Genomic DNA, 13,917 nt, shown 5'->3' on the forward strand with positions numbered 1-13,917 from the left:
CGTCGACGCCTTTTGCACATAGGGTTTGGTACAGAGAAATTTTCGCCTCGCCTACTACCCGCTGGTCGGTAGTTACCGCTTGCACGTCCCCTAGTTTCGGGGCTTGCTGGCTATCGGCTGCCACTAATAGATACGTCTTTTTCGCTGATTACATCCAGCGGCCAGTTCCCCTGATCCCAGCCTTGGCTCGGCCAGCCACAAGGCATCGTGAGGCACCGAGCTGTGAGATATAGAAAAGCCCCGCGCCGCAGCTGGTCGGTACGGCTATCTTACCAATGAGTTGTTCATGAGGATTGATAATTTTTTCCTTAATTTTTGCCCCCTTTACAATTGTCCCATTCACACACGCACTCTATGCTGACCAGTTAAGACCTGCAACCGCTTCTTGGCAACGGTTAGCCAGAGGCCCACTCACAAGGCAGCACTGAATACACCGCCAACTCTCCTGGATATTCGCAACCTATCTGAGCTTGTCGGACAGACGTTGCTAACTGTAGAACAGCGGCTTGCCTTGGCTTTTAGACATATCCCAGAGATTGAAAGAGAATGGTTTTTATTTCTTTTTGCCATGCAGGCCTCCAGGTTTTTTATTTGCAAATATGGAGGGGGCTACAGTAGTCTGTCAAGCAAATCTAAGCCCTCGAGAGGCTTGCGAACACCAGCTTCATTCATACCTGATATGTTCGAAAGGGGGCGGTGGAATTGGCCCTTAGAATATTTCAACTGAATATCCCTTGACTGCATAATGATTATCTACGGCCAGTTCAAAGCAATTACCTAAAGGGCGAGCGTCACTGACTGCCTGAAAAGCCTGCCGGCTTTCTTGTTAATTTTTTTTACAAAGGGGGAAGATACCACATATAACCTGAGGATGCCCCGTTGTTGCGGCCGTGTCCTGTCTTCCTACTTCATGGGATTGAAGGTCAGCTTAAGGCTAGCGCCAGAAAAATAGGGGGCAAAATGCTCACTTTTTGCTCATGTAAGCATGGCACGTGTGTACAGTTCGCTTTTGGTGCTATATGCCGGGCCATCGCCTGTGTTCTAAGGGCGGAGACTAGTCAGGCACGATCTGCTCAAGGGGATCTCTCAGTTCGGCTCTTCATTGAATGCCTCCAGCCACAGCGCAATGCTTGATGCCAAACAAATGTACAGCCTTTACCAAATGTAACCGGGCAACGATGGTTCCTGTCTTAGCCGCGTAGAGAAGCAGCTACAGCCGCCCTTAAGCTCTGAATCTGCGTAAAGTAAGGTGAACCCTTGTCCTCACGTGCTGACGCCGTTGGGGCCTTGGGGGTGCCGTAAAGCCTAAGTTATAAGTTTGAGAAGCAAAAACCTGCTGCTCGGTTACTTTTGGCAAAGGGGAGGGGGGGGGGGGGGTACACAGGTACACAGATGCTTTTAGTTTGCAGACTTCAAGAAAGTGCCACAAGGTGCTGCAGGTCGAAAACTCCCGCAGAAACTTTAAATCTTTGGTACAGCCTTTTGATCTTTTACGGTTGTCAAAACTAGGCTCAACGGGCACAGGCATCATTTTGCAAGTAAGAGATTTCGGCGCGTGGGAAGTGCGTGCTGTAACTAAAACATATCCACGCTGCATCTCACTGATATTTATTTTCATACACCTTCAGTCGAAGATATCCGAAGTTACGCTGTGTTCACTACTGGGAGCCAATAGATGGCGCTAGTTGTATATTTCCCGGCAAGCCGCTTTTGCACGAGCAAACTGCGAGACAAAGTGCGCAGAGCGCACGAAGGAGCCACTACAAATGAATGTGCGTGATGGCTTCTTGGTGTGATTCCTTCATGTTTTCCTTTGTCCCTCAGAGGCGGTGGCGAAGGTGGAAAATCGAACGCGCCGTTGATAGTGGTGGCGCTGCTGCTGCTGCTTGGGATCGGTGGCGTCGTCTACTTCCTCGCCCAGTCGAGTGCCGGTGAGGAAAGAAATTACATAGTCTTGTTACATTCCATGGCAGTGATTTCTCTCCGGAAATCGTAATACACCATTTCGCCAAACTCGTACCCCGTAGCGTGTCGTTTTAAATTGCGTCTTACACAGGGCTGTGCACAATATGCGCCTAATGGCATCTGGTTCCGGTTGTGGTTCATTAACGAAGATATTACACCTCCATAAACCGGTTCTTGGGGCTTGCTGGTAGGATATCAGAAAAAAATTGCAGGGGCACTTAAGCTCCGCCTTACTGGGATGACGCGATAGCGTAATGGGTTAACTCCCATATTTGCAGAAGGTCATTCTCTACTTTCATAGATCCCTGGAAATTCTCATCCGTCTCCTGGTGCAGTGGGGCAGCGGTTAAGCGATGCTCCACTGCCCTGCGAGGGCAGGTGCTCCCAGCCGCGGGCCTTTTTGCGCGACCCAGGTGTCTCTTATCGAGTGACCAATCGTTGATTTCTCTGCCACAGCGAGCAGTTTTGTCGCTCTGCGGAGGGCAAGTTGTGAGGACGCCTCAAGGTCACGTGACCCTGGCGGCCCACCTGTTGCCTACGTTGCTTTCTGGGGACCACCTTCTAGAGACATGCCCGGGATTTTTCGCTCGCATCACCGACGCCGTCAACGCCGGCGCCAGATTTCCTCCTTAACTGAGATTTCCACGTTATCGCGTTCAAACGTCATGCGCCACAGAAGAGGAGTACAGCGAAGAAAGACAAGAAGGCACACGAGCGCAAACTTGGAAGAATTTGCCAAACGCAGAGCTGGATATGAAATCACGTAATGGCCTAACACCAGGCATGCTCAAACATGAAATAATCCTTGACAGCGCAGGTATTCCAGCTCTTTCTGAAATAGACTGATTTGAGACACTGATTTGATTTAAATTACACTGATTTGAGACAAGGGTACCACCAAAACCTCTAGCGTGTCTGCTTCGTTGATTTCGCATCTGAATTTAACAAGTGAAGGCGGGCTAGTTGGTGGTTGACAATGGAGTGCATATTGCAACCGCGCAAAACGACGCAGGACGAAGAGAGGAAAGCACAGGACAATATGCACTCCATTAGCATCTCAATTGGCAGCTACTTCTGGTGACGATGATGCATCATTAATAGTTTGGTCAGCAATTGGTGCACGCCAAACTATCGAGAATGCCCCATCGTCACTAAATAGAGCTACAAATTAGTAAAGCGCAAAATGCTGGAGGCAGAGATGACAGACGGTTTGAAGGATGCTTGTGAGTCAAAGCCGTGTGGCTTAGCCAGGTTCTCAGCTGGGCTAGTTGGTATAGCATACCGTATCTTGACAGTGCACGCATAAACCATGTACAAGAAAATCGGACTGGACAAGGGATTGGCCCATCCTTTCTCTTGATGGTGTTTTTTCTAGGAATAGTGTTTTAAGGCTCATGGTGTCATTTTTCTGACTGCCAGTTCTCCGCAGATAAGGCATTACAAAGGAAATCATGCAATGGCTACCACGAGAGGCAAATCACCAAAGTCATCGAAACAATCAAAACCCCAACTGCATCGTAACAGCTAAACTAAATTGCACAGGACACTGTTTAATGAGCAAAAATTCACTATTTATTACATTTTATTAAATTGTATTCTTTAACAGAGTCTATAACAGAGGTGTATCAATAGTATGTGCGCCCAGTATGCTAGAAATTTAGATCGTTTTGTACAGAAAAGGAAGCAGAAACCACACAATCACTTGGTCAAGGTGGCTGAAAGTGTTTGTGACGCCATAATTTCCCACTCACAGCATTGGTGGAGATGTCATGAGAAGAGTGCCCTCAATTACAGAGGAGCCTGACTGCACTCGCCGCCCGAACCGGTGGAAAAATTAAAGAAACGCCACTTTCTGCCAAACATACAAAGCGTACAATAATTAAGATCGCCATTTCTGGCTTTAGGGACAATCGAATTTGATGTGTATTTTTAGGCCCTTTGCAACCATTAAGTTTTACACATTGATATATGGCAGCATAACAGGCAGGGGGTGCCACTGCAAACCGATAAAGGGGGCGAAAAGGGCTCGGTGGCATAAATATTCCTTTCCGATTTGAAATTGGTGTAATGTAGCCCAGATTTAAATTGCACATTTCATTCTTACTATTGCTTTGTCGAGTATTTTCGGGGTTTGATGGGAGACCAGTAACCATTTTTCCACTCTTGTGGATATTTAGAAATTCTCGCGCTCATGTTGTAACCGAAGGACTCCTGTACAGCTTCTCTCTTTGTAACCTCATCCTTCTTTATTTACTTTGGTGGTATGGATGCTTTTTTTTTTTCGTAGAGAATACAGCAGTGCGGTTTGACGGGCAGAGACTGACGGCTTGTATGCTCTTGTGCATCCTATGTTTAAGTACTTGTTGATATGGTGGCGCTCCTGCTAGCACAGACACAGCGAAATTACATTTTCATCTCTAGTATGTGAGTTCATAAGCTGTGATATTTGTGACATTCATCATGATGACCTAAGCAGACCGCACGCAGCTCCGTTTTAAGCGTGCACTGCCGGATTTGCGTGATGGGAACAAGGGCTGTTATTATCCGCTTTAGGCCTACGTCGCCCTGCGCATCGTCCTCTATTCTTTCTCAGATCCATCTGATACCGACGGGGGAGAATCTGGCGGATCTGGGGATGGCGGATCTGGTGGCGGCCCATCTGGTGGTGGCGGCCCATCTGGTGGTGGCGGCCCATCTGGTGGTGGCCCATCCAACCCTCCCTCCTATCAGCCCAAGCCTACAAGTAAGAGAAAACAACGCACCGTTGTTGAATACATTCGAGGCCTTTCCTCGAGAGGATGCCTTGAAGTTTTAGCCTTGTATTGCCTAAGCAAAGAGTTTTAAATGGAGGTTATCAGCTTCAAGAACATCGTTAGTTGGGGTCTCTAGATTGAAAAAAACGTAACAAACAACGAAGATTTATTTGGAAATTGATGATTATGGCCCAGTAGCAGCTACTGAATTATCAGTGGCAGCTGCTGATAACTTCTGTTTATCTTCAGAGCTTTAAAATTGCGCACAGAGAATCAGGCGCAACCTACCAATAAAGAGAAAAAATTAATATTTTTGCATCACCGGAACTACATGCAGCCGGGCCTGAATGAAATGAGATGAAATTCTGAAAGGTACCAGTGATGGGCTGACTGGTTTTCCATAAAATTCGACGACAAAAAACGCAAGAAGCCAAAGAAAAAATGGGTGGTTTAGCTTGGTTACGCCAAATGTGAATTACGCCAATTATGAATTATGTGGTCACTTTCATTTCAGTTTCCGGTCGGGATTTGGCTTTCAAGGTCAAGCACATGTCAGACAAAGAGCGGCGAAATTGGTGGGGGCGCTGAATTTGTGGTAGTCCGCTAAAACTACGATACATTGTAGAAGGCAATCTGGCAGGTCGTTTCTTGGCACATAAAATGTGAAGGGAGGAGAGAGCCTCAGGATACTTGCTAACGTTTCGAAAAGAGGGCTTGTCTTCCTGCTCTGAGGGGGGGGGGGGGGGGACACTTAAGCTTCGCCGTAAGGGTATGATGCGATACCGTTAATTGGTTAACGCCCGTATATGAGTAGTTTATCTTTCTTTCTTTGCATTCATAGATGGCTGAGAGCACTCGTACCACTATTAGCGCTATGGTGCAGTCGTTAGGCAATGGACCATTGCCCTGCGATGACAGGTGCTGCCACCGGTTTAGCTTGCGAGACCCACGTTGCTATTCCCGACTAACCTCTCACGGCTAACTATAATTGAACTGCCAGCTGTAAGAGTGGACAGTTTGCTGACTGTCCGGTGGGCAGGTGTTGAGGACGTCCCAAAGTTCACGTGACCTAGATTATTCAACTGCCAACCACGCGGGTGGCACCCGTAGCTCTTCATAAAAACAGTTTCACTGTTGCTATGAAGCTGCTGCTATGAAGGGACCGCACAGACTACTGCTCATCTGCTGAGTGGAAGCTCAAGTGGTATCGCATTCAAGATGAATAGCCTGTAGAACGTCGTGGACAAACAACTATCTAGCGCCGGCACTCTTCTGAATTCCTCCTCTGGTTCCTTGCCTCTCCAAAACACCTTCCTGTCTCCCAACGCCTATATAGCACGCGGCGAATCTGTATGCTACGGCGAATGCGTCACGCAGCATACAGATACACTAGAAGCAACGTGGGACGGGATCACAGAAACAGTTTGTTCTATTTACATTGCCCTTACTAGCTGATAATGGGGCTGTAAACGAGGAGGATATGTAACGTAGCTTCACATGAGTCTAATTGTGAAAGGAATCTCCTAAACAGAACTAGAATAGAATCGTTATTTTTTCATGGCCATTGGAACTGTGAGGCGGTGAAGCAACGGATCGTTATGGTCTGCAAATTTCAGACCGTGTGATTGGCTTTCCACGCAGGATCCGATACCTTTCACCAGAAATGATTCTTTTGAAAAAAAAAAAAACCTTCCCGGGCTAGTTTACGTACATTTAGTGATTGCGGCCGTCGCGTCTCTTTAGTTAAATTATCAACTCTAAAGCAATGTAAGCACCATTGCGAAATTTGGTGAGCGCAGTATTCATTAATAGAGAGCCTATAAACTACGAACGCCTCTATGTCGTTTCATACCCCCCCCCCCAAAAAAAAAATGTGACGGCGGAGGATTAGCGCTAATGGTGCTTGGTTGCTAACCCAAAAGACGCGGGTTCGGTCCTGGCCGCGGAGGTCGAATTTCGAGGGAGGCGAAATTTTAGAAGGCCCGTTTACTGTGCGATGTCAGTGCACGTGAAAGAACCCCAGGTGGTCGAAATAATCCGGAGCCCTTCCATATGGCGTCCCTCATAGCCTGCCTCACTTTGGGATGTTAAAGCCCACAAAGCCATGAAACCATTTTAAAATAGTCTCAGGTTGGAGCGAAGGTGCAGTTATTGATAATTTTCCCTCCCCTTCTTTCAAACTAGTTAGGTACATACCTAAAAAAGGTCCCTCATTAGTGCTGCCAGTTTTTGGGTCCATCATTAGTCTTTCCAGTTTGTAGCGGCTAAGCCTAGCTTCACAAATGCGCTCCGCAGAACTGTCTTGAATCACGTCAGTTTGCTTGAGAAAACTACCAGGGCATGGCTTACCATAGCTGCACTTCCTTTTTAAACATTTTCTAGCGTATGAAAAGTCAAGTTTCAACTAATTTTGCGACTTTGTTATTATAACACCGTCATGTAACAGTACAGACAGGGCAACTTCTGTTTGTTCGCAATGTTCGATTCCAAAAGTCGTCCGCTTGTATTTGCTTGCTTCTTTGACTTCGTTTTGATGCATTCGTGCATTGACTCCTCTTTGCTTGAATCTCAAGTCTTTTAATTCCGCAACATTTTCATGCACCCGCGAATTCGCTGGCTTGTGATCTCTTTCTGTATTGTTATCCTGGCATGCGTGAACATCTCACATCTTGGTCGCAGGCGCCCCGGAAACCACAGAAGCTACCACCGAGACGATTGGTGAGTACTCGCTGAGAGCGCTGCGCCGTCGCCATTGTGGTACCGAACCGACCAGATGTGCATGAAACAAACGGCGGAAAATCTCCAGTGAAAAAAGAAAGTTGACAAATGTTTGTCTTCTTTTACAAGCAAAGTAATGCTCATTGTCAGGTTACTTTGCTCTCTTGAGAGAAGACGGTTTTGAAGCACTCGCTCGGTCTTGGGTTCTTAACCGAGGCGAACATGTCAAACAATGAAAACTTATATGTACGGTAAGCATGTTTTGAGTTAACCCGCTGAACCCGTTTTTTTGGGGGTAAATTTTGCCTTCAATTGCTTGCGTGCCAATATCTCGAATGGTGTGAAAAATTCTATCTCAAGCAGCGCAATAATCGGCTCATTATTGGAAACGTATCGGCAAAGGCCGATCCTACCAAGGACCACAGTGAAACGATTCATTTCCAATATTGGGCCTATTACCTACGCTGCTTGGAACAAATTTAATTACCCACCTTGTAGGCTGCCCGTGATGAGGTTTCCCGCGTTGATCGCGGAGCCATAGGACACAGCCTAGCGAAAGGTGCAAGCATTTTTTATCTGGACCCGTAGTGCTCGTACACGTCGTATGCTTGCGCTGACAGGATCAGCTTCCGCGCTCTGTCGAAGGCACACTTAGCGCGCTCACCTGTCTGAGCTACATAAAGAACACCTATTTTGGGAATGCTATCAATCGGTAGCGGTTAATCCTTTCTGAATGCGGTCTAGCGTTTGTCGGAACCCAAGATGCTGGCAGCGGTAGTTTTGAGGCGTGCATTGGAACACTTGGACATTGAAGGTTGCCCAGAGGCGAAAAACTTCGCGCCGAGTTTAGGCAGAAATGAGTGGGTTAAACCAGAACCTTATTTTGCTGGCAACTATTCATTATTGCTCTGAAAATCGCTGATTATGATTCGCACTTTCGTATTCTTATAATCATTTAACTGAGCCTGGCTTGTGCTGGACCGCTGCAAGAGCCAACGAAGGATGTTCAGCCAGTGTCGTCCTGATGTGAAACTAAAAAATATTTTTATTGCGACGTCCGTCAGTCGCGGTTTCTTAACGCATTGCTATAATTAGCTTCACATGCCAGGTCACACCAAGTAAGCGAAAAATACCTCCATACGACCTTCAATCATCAGGCTGCTAAGCGAGCCGGGGCCACAATATTACCTCAAATTACCTGTCAGTTTGTTAGGTGTGTCCTATTAAGAAATATACGATTCGAAAACCAATAACCAATTTTCAACATTGATTCCAATATCGAATAATGAAATAAAGGTGAGCTAATTACGAACATTCAGTTTACCGTATTTTAATTTTCTTGAGAACTGATCTCCTCGCAAATATATGAGGATCCTTGTAGCCAAAGGCACACTTCGAATGACTAAGAACAATTCTTGTCGCTTAAAACATGTTTTTTTCAAGCACATAATACTTCGATGCTCCGAGAAAAAATATGCCGGTTTTGGAGCAATGTAACTCAGTGTACAGTGGATAGAAATCCTAATCTCGATTCGTGAAAAGAAACTGTCACATTCTGTTTGTAGGTATACTCCTCCATGAATAAAATATACCAAGGAGTAGTTTCATGTACATAGTACCTCTATGTTGCTGTATCGCTGTCGCTATACCTTGCTTAGCAGATTGCGCTGTTTCCCCGTTAGAGTACCGCGCATGGCTCGCAAACGAGCTTCGCCGCAACTGTTTTGTGATACATACATACATACATACATACATACATACATGCATGCATGCATGCATGCATGCATGCATGCATACATACATACATACATACATACATACATACATACATACATACATACATACATACATACATACATACATACATACATACATACATACATACATACATACGTACGTACGTACGTACGGGGTCCGTCAAAAGTTCCCAGGCCACATGGTCCACTTTTCATCGGTATATCCTGGCACTTCAGATTCCGATAGAGCTATCGAGGTTCTCAGATGGTAGAACGATCCTTCTTCTATTCTCTACAGATATTTTGAGCTTCGAGGGTATCTCAACAGCCCGACTATGCTGCTCAAAAGCAAACCCTGTGGCCTTGGAACTTTTGACGGACCCTGTACAAACATACATACATACATACATACATACATACATACATACATACATACATACATACATACATACATGCATACATGCATACATGCATACATGCATACATGCATACATGCATACATACATACATACATACATACATACATACATACATACATACACACACACATACATACATGCATACACACATACATACATACACACACATACATACATACATACGTAGTACATGCATACATACATACATACATACATACATACATACATACATACATACATACATGCATGCATACATGCATACATGCATACATGCATACATGCATACATGCATACATGCATACATACATGCATACATACACAAGGGCGTCCGCAGCCCCATTGGCTGTTGGCGCCGGAGGGGGGGGGTTATGTTCGTAGCAAAAAGGCACTATTTGCGGAGTAAATTTATTTATTTATAAATAAATAAAATAAATAAGTAAAATACACACATGAAAGAAAAATTACAAACAGCAAATTAAAGCGTGGCTAGGAGAGATACATTGGAGTTTATCAACGAAGAAACAATTAAAATTAATAAAAATGCAAAAAGATACTATCACTTCGTGGAGAAGAGTGCTCAGTCTTGCTGCATACGGGTTCTCGACACACCCGGATTGATGACCAGCACACAGCACAATATGTTCACAAACACGCAACGACAGTCAGTCAGTAAACAGCAACTGTAGACGCCTCGGATTTTTCTGGGCGAATTGCGTGATTACACGGGTGATAAATTCATTCCTGTGCTTCATTACACGCTCTCGGTGCACACTCATCATACAAAGGCCGTCCAGTCTGTCGTTTGTCATCGTTGAGCGTAGCCACGTTTTCACTCTCCTCATTGTACTGAAGGAGCGTTCGACCGTACAGGTAGTAACTGGCAAAGCCAGAGCCACCTCAATGGCTTTTGCAACACCAGGGAAGAATGTCTTGGCCTGATGTAGAAGCTCGCAGTAAGTTATTTCTGATGGGTCCCCAGTTTTGTTGCACCACATCTCGTACCAAGAGATGGCCTCTTCCTTGAAGTTGTCGATGCCGTAAAAGCACTGGAGTTCTTCGGCGAGAACAGCGAACTCAACACGGCTCAAGTGCTTCATTTTTGATGGATGCAGCTGGAGAAGTTTGAAGCTCCTCTCATTGCTTTCAGAAAAGCGCCGAGCTAAAGAAGCAGTGAGGGAGTCCAAGTACGGCACATATATTGCCACACGGTAGTATTCCTCCGGCGACTGAATCCCGTAGTTGTCTCGGTGGGCCTGACGAGAGACTTGTCTTGGCACAGATATCACCACATTTAAGTGATTGGCTGCCTCCCTTGCTGCATTCATGATGTTAGAGAACTCCTCTACAGCGTTCGTCCGGTGGCCGCGAAAAATACGTTGCAGCTCAGTGATGTGGTCATGCACAGAATGGAAGTCCATGGATACACCTTGCAGAATGTTCGTAACTGGTTCGAGCCGAGCGCTGTACTTCGCTACAATATGCAAGCAGACGATGAAAGATGAGCTTGTTGTTGCGCAGTAGAGGATGTGAGCTCGTTGTCTAGTTGCAGCGTTCGAGCATGATTCCGTGGACGCGAGCTCCTCGATCGAGTGCTTCGACTATGGCCACGTAATGCTGAGAGAAGATCCTAATAGACTTATATTTTGCAGACCATCTTGTCTCACACAGCATCGGAATGTTCGGCACCAATTTTCTCCGGAGTACGCTCTCGCGGAAGAAGTTTATGGTTTGTTTGATTATGCCAATTGTGTTTCGAATTTCAGAGACGTCGTTCAGATCGTTGATGACGAGATTTAGTTTGTGACTTGCACAGTGGAAAAATAGTGCCTTCGGGAACTGTTTTTGTAAAATTTTGTTCACTCCAGCTTCTTTTCCAGCCATTGTAGAGCATCCATCGTACCCCTGTCCAACGAGGTTCGAAAGAATCAGCCCGACATTCGTCAAAAACTTCAAGATTGCCGCGGCGATGCAAGCGGAGTTTAATTGCTCCAGCTCTACAAATCCCAAAAACTGCTCTCGAACGCACACTTCGGCTCCCGCCTGGTCAATAAAGCGAACGCCTATAGACATCTGCTCTTTTCCTGAAATATCTGCAGTTTCGTCAGCAAGAACGGAAAAAGCAAACGCTTTGTTAGCTTCGGTAACTATCTGCTCTTTCAGGATGTCGCCACAGATTGTGATGATCTCGTTCTGGACGCGGACAGAAGTGTACTTGGCATTGCCAGCAGAAGAAGCGAAGTGCTCCTGAAGTAGAGTATCTCCAGCTTCTACACGAAAGTCAAGCAGATCATTGAAGACTCCACTATCGGACTGCTTGCCGCGAATTGGCAAGTCATGCGTCGCGCAAAAGACAATGGTGGAAACTATTGGAAATAGTTTCTCACGGTTCCTTTCAACTTGCGCGTGGAGTGCTCTGTTCAGCTGCTCTACAACGGGTAGCTTCTTGCCTTTCATCACATCCATAAAGTTCTGTGAGGCCGTCATTGCCTCCTGGTGCCATTGGGATTTTACGTGATCCCTGCACGCCTCGTGCATTTTTCTGTAGTTACTGAAAGCGCGCACGATAAAACTTCCTTGAGTACCCCGGTGAACACGTGGAGGAAAAATGACGCAAAAACGACAAATAGCGCCTTTCGCTGTCGCTGAGTACGCAAGCCAGGGGGCGTAATCTCCCAGCCATTGATGTCGAAAAGGCCTATTTCCAGGTGTTACATCCTTCTTAAAACCGTATGTAACATTTGGTGACCATGGCTTAGTAAGAAGACGTAACTTCAAAAAGTCCGGTATGCCAGTGAGTTTAGCTTTGCCTAGAAACTCTCCTAAGTCATATTCTTGAGGCAAGTTATTTGTTTTCTTGATGTTGTCTCCGGACTTCGATCCCAAGCAAGGAGAAAGGGAATCGTCTCGGCTTACTGCGTGACCGGAGCTCGCTGGTGAAGTTCCTTCCATGGAGACGACGACGTCGGCTACTGTCCGGTGATGAAAGGTTGCATCGCTCTGGTCAAATCCGGACTTAAATCCCAAGAAAGGAGAAATGGAATCATCTCGGCCTGCTGCATTACCTGAACTCACTGTTGACAGAGTCCCTTCCATGGAGTCGACGACATCAGCTACTGTCCGGTGATAAAAGCTTGCATCACTCTGTTCAAATGCTACACCGTTGTCACATATCACACCAGAATCTGCAGGGGCGCATTTGGATAACGCTTCGTCAGACAACCGCTGACGCTTGAAGAAGCGCCGAATGTCCATCATTCGGAACCGCGCGAGACAAAGCTGGCTATGGAGTTCTTCGGGGTTGGTAGTGTTAAAAACATATACACATTGATTGAAAAAACGGTTGAATGCGTACGTTGAAAACAAAAAATGACTATATATACAACGAAAACTTATTTACAAGATAAATGCACGCTCGCAGCTTCATACACCTCGCTCCATCTTGCTCGCGCAACCGCACAGTCGAGTATTTGCACACACACTACTCGCCGCTCGTCGTTTTCTCGTCCGCTGTCTTGATTGTTCTCAGCTTCGTTGACAACCGGCCACTAAAAATACCGAAGCACAAACACAGAGGCGCGCACACATGCAAGGGCCTACTTGCCGCAGTATCCCCGAATACGCACTGTTGGAGTTGAGGGTTCAGGACAGGAGTGCCGCTGAGCGAAGAGGTAGATGGCGAAAGGAGAATAGGTTTATTTACATTTTACATTGGTGGTTAGAAGTGAGACGATTCTGCCGCATCCGTTGTCGAGTTTTATATCCTTCTTGTTCCCTAAAGTCCCTAGGTTGAGGACGCCCTTGCCGGAGTGGGAGGGGCCTAGAGCTTTCACCTCTGCGCACACACACGACACTGCACTCATGGTCACGCCCCCTTCACATGTGGAGTCTGAGGGAAAGAAGGTTGTCGTCGAGGTAGCGTTGACGGCGGTAGGTGATGGCCTCCGGCCAGCCGAAGGTTTCTGCGGGTCACCGACATCTGTTGATCATCAAATGCCACCCGCCGCTCGAGGCCAGACGCGAGGTCACGAAAACGCCGAAAGTGGTTCCTCGTGCTTGGGTCGGAGATGAGGCCCGCCAGCTTGTCGCGGTGCTTGGGCACGCCAAAGAGCAACCGGAGACGAGGCCCTTTGTTCCCTGGCACGGTCACGGCAAATGGGGAAGATAACGTTCGTCTCCCCGAGGCGGCGGCGGCGTTCTACACGTGCAGGCACTTTATGAAGGGGGTCTGGTTTTGTTCCTGCACTCCAACCGGGCAAACTCCGTAATTGAAGTCAGCTGGCACCTGGGTCCTCTCGGTGCTTGTGGTCCATGGCGGCAGGCCCGAAA

General features: G+C 46.6%; 1 protein-coding gene across 1 annotated transcript in view; it reads left to right on the forward strand.

Moving 5' to 3' along the window:
- Positions 1-13,917, forward strand: part of LOC149331130 (uncharacterized) — a 96,154-nt gene that overhangs the window by 59,461 nt on the left and 22,776 nt on the right. The window contains exons 3-5 of the mRNA XM_089555876.1: positions 1,825-1,931; positions 4,559-4,708; positions 7,398-7,436. Coding sequence (XP_089412002.1) covers positions 1,825-1,931; positions 4,559-4,708; positions 7,398-7,436 — 296 coding nt within the window. The remainder of the gene's footprint in view (positions 1-1,824; positions 1,932-4,558; positions 4,709-7,397; positions 7,437-13,917) is intronic.

The sequence above is a fragment of the Amblyomma mixtum genome, chromosome 8, assembly GCF_055824585.1.
Source record: "Amblyomma mixtum isolate Tamu chromosome 8, ASM5582458v1, whole genome shotgun sequence".
Lineage (NCBI taxonomy): Eukaryota > Metazoa > Arthropoda > Arachnida > Ixodida > Ixodidae > Amblyomma > Amblyomma mixtum.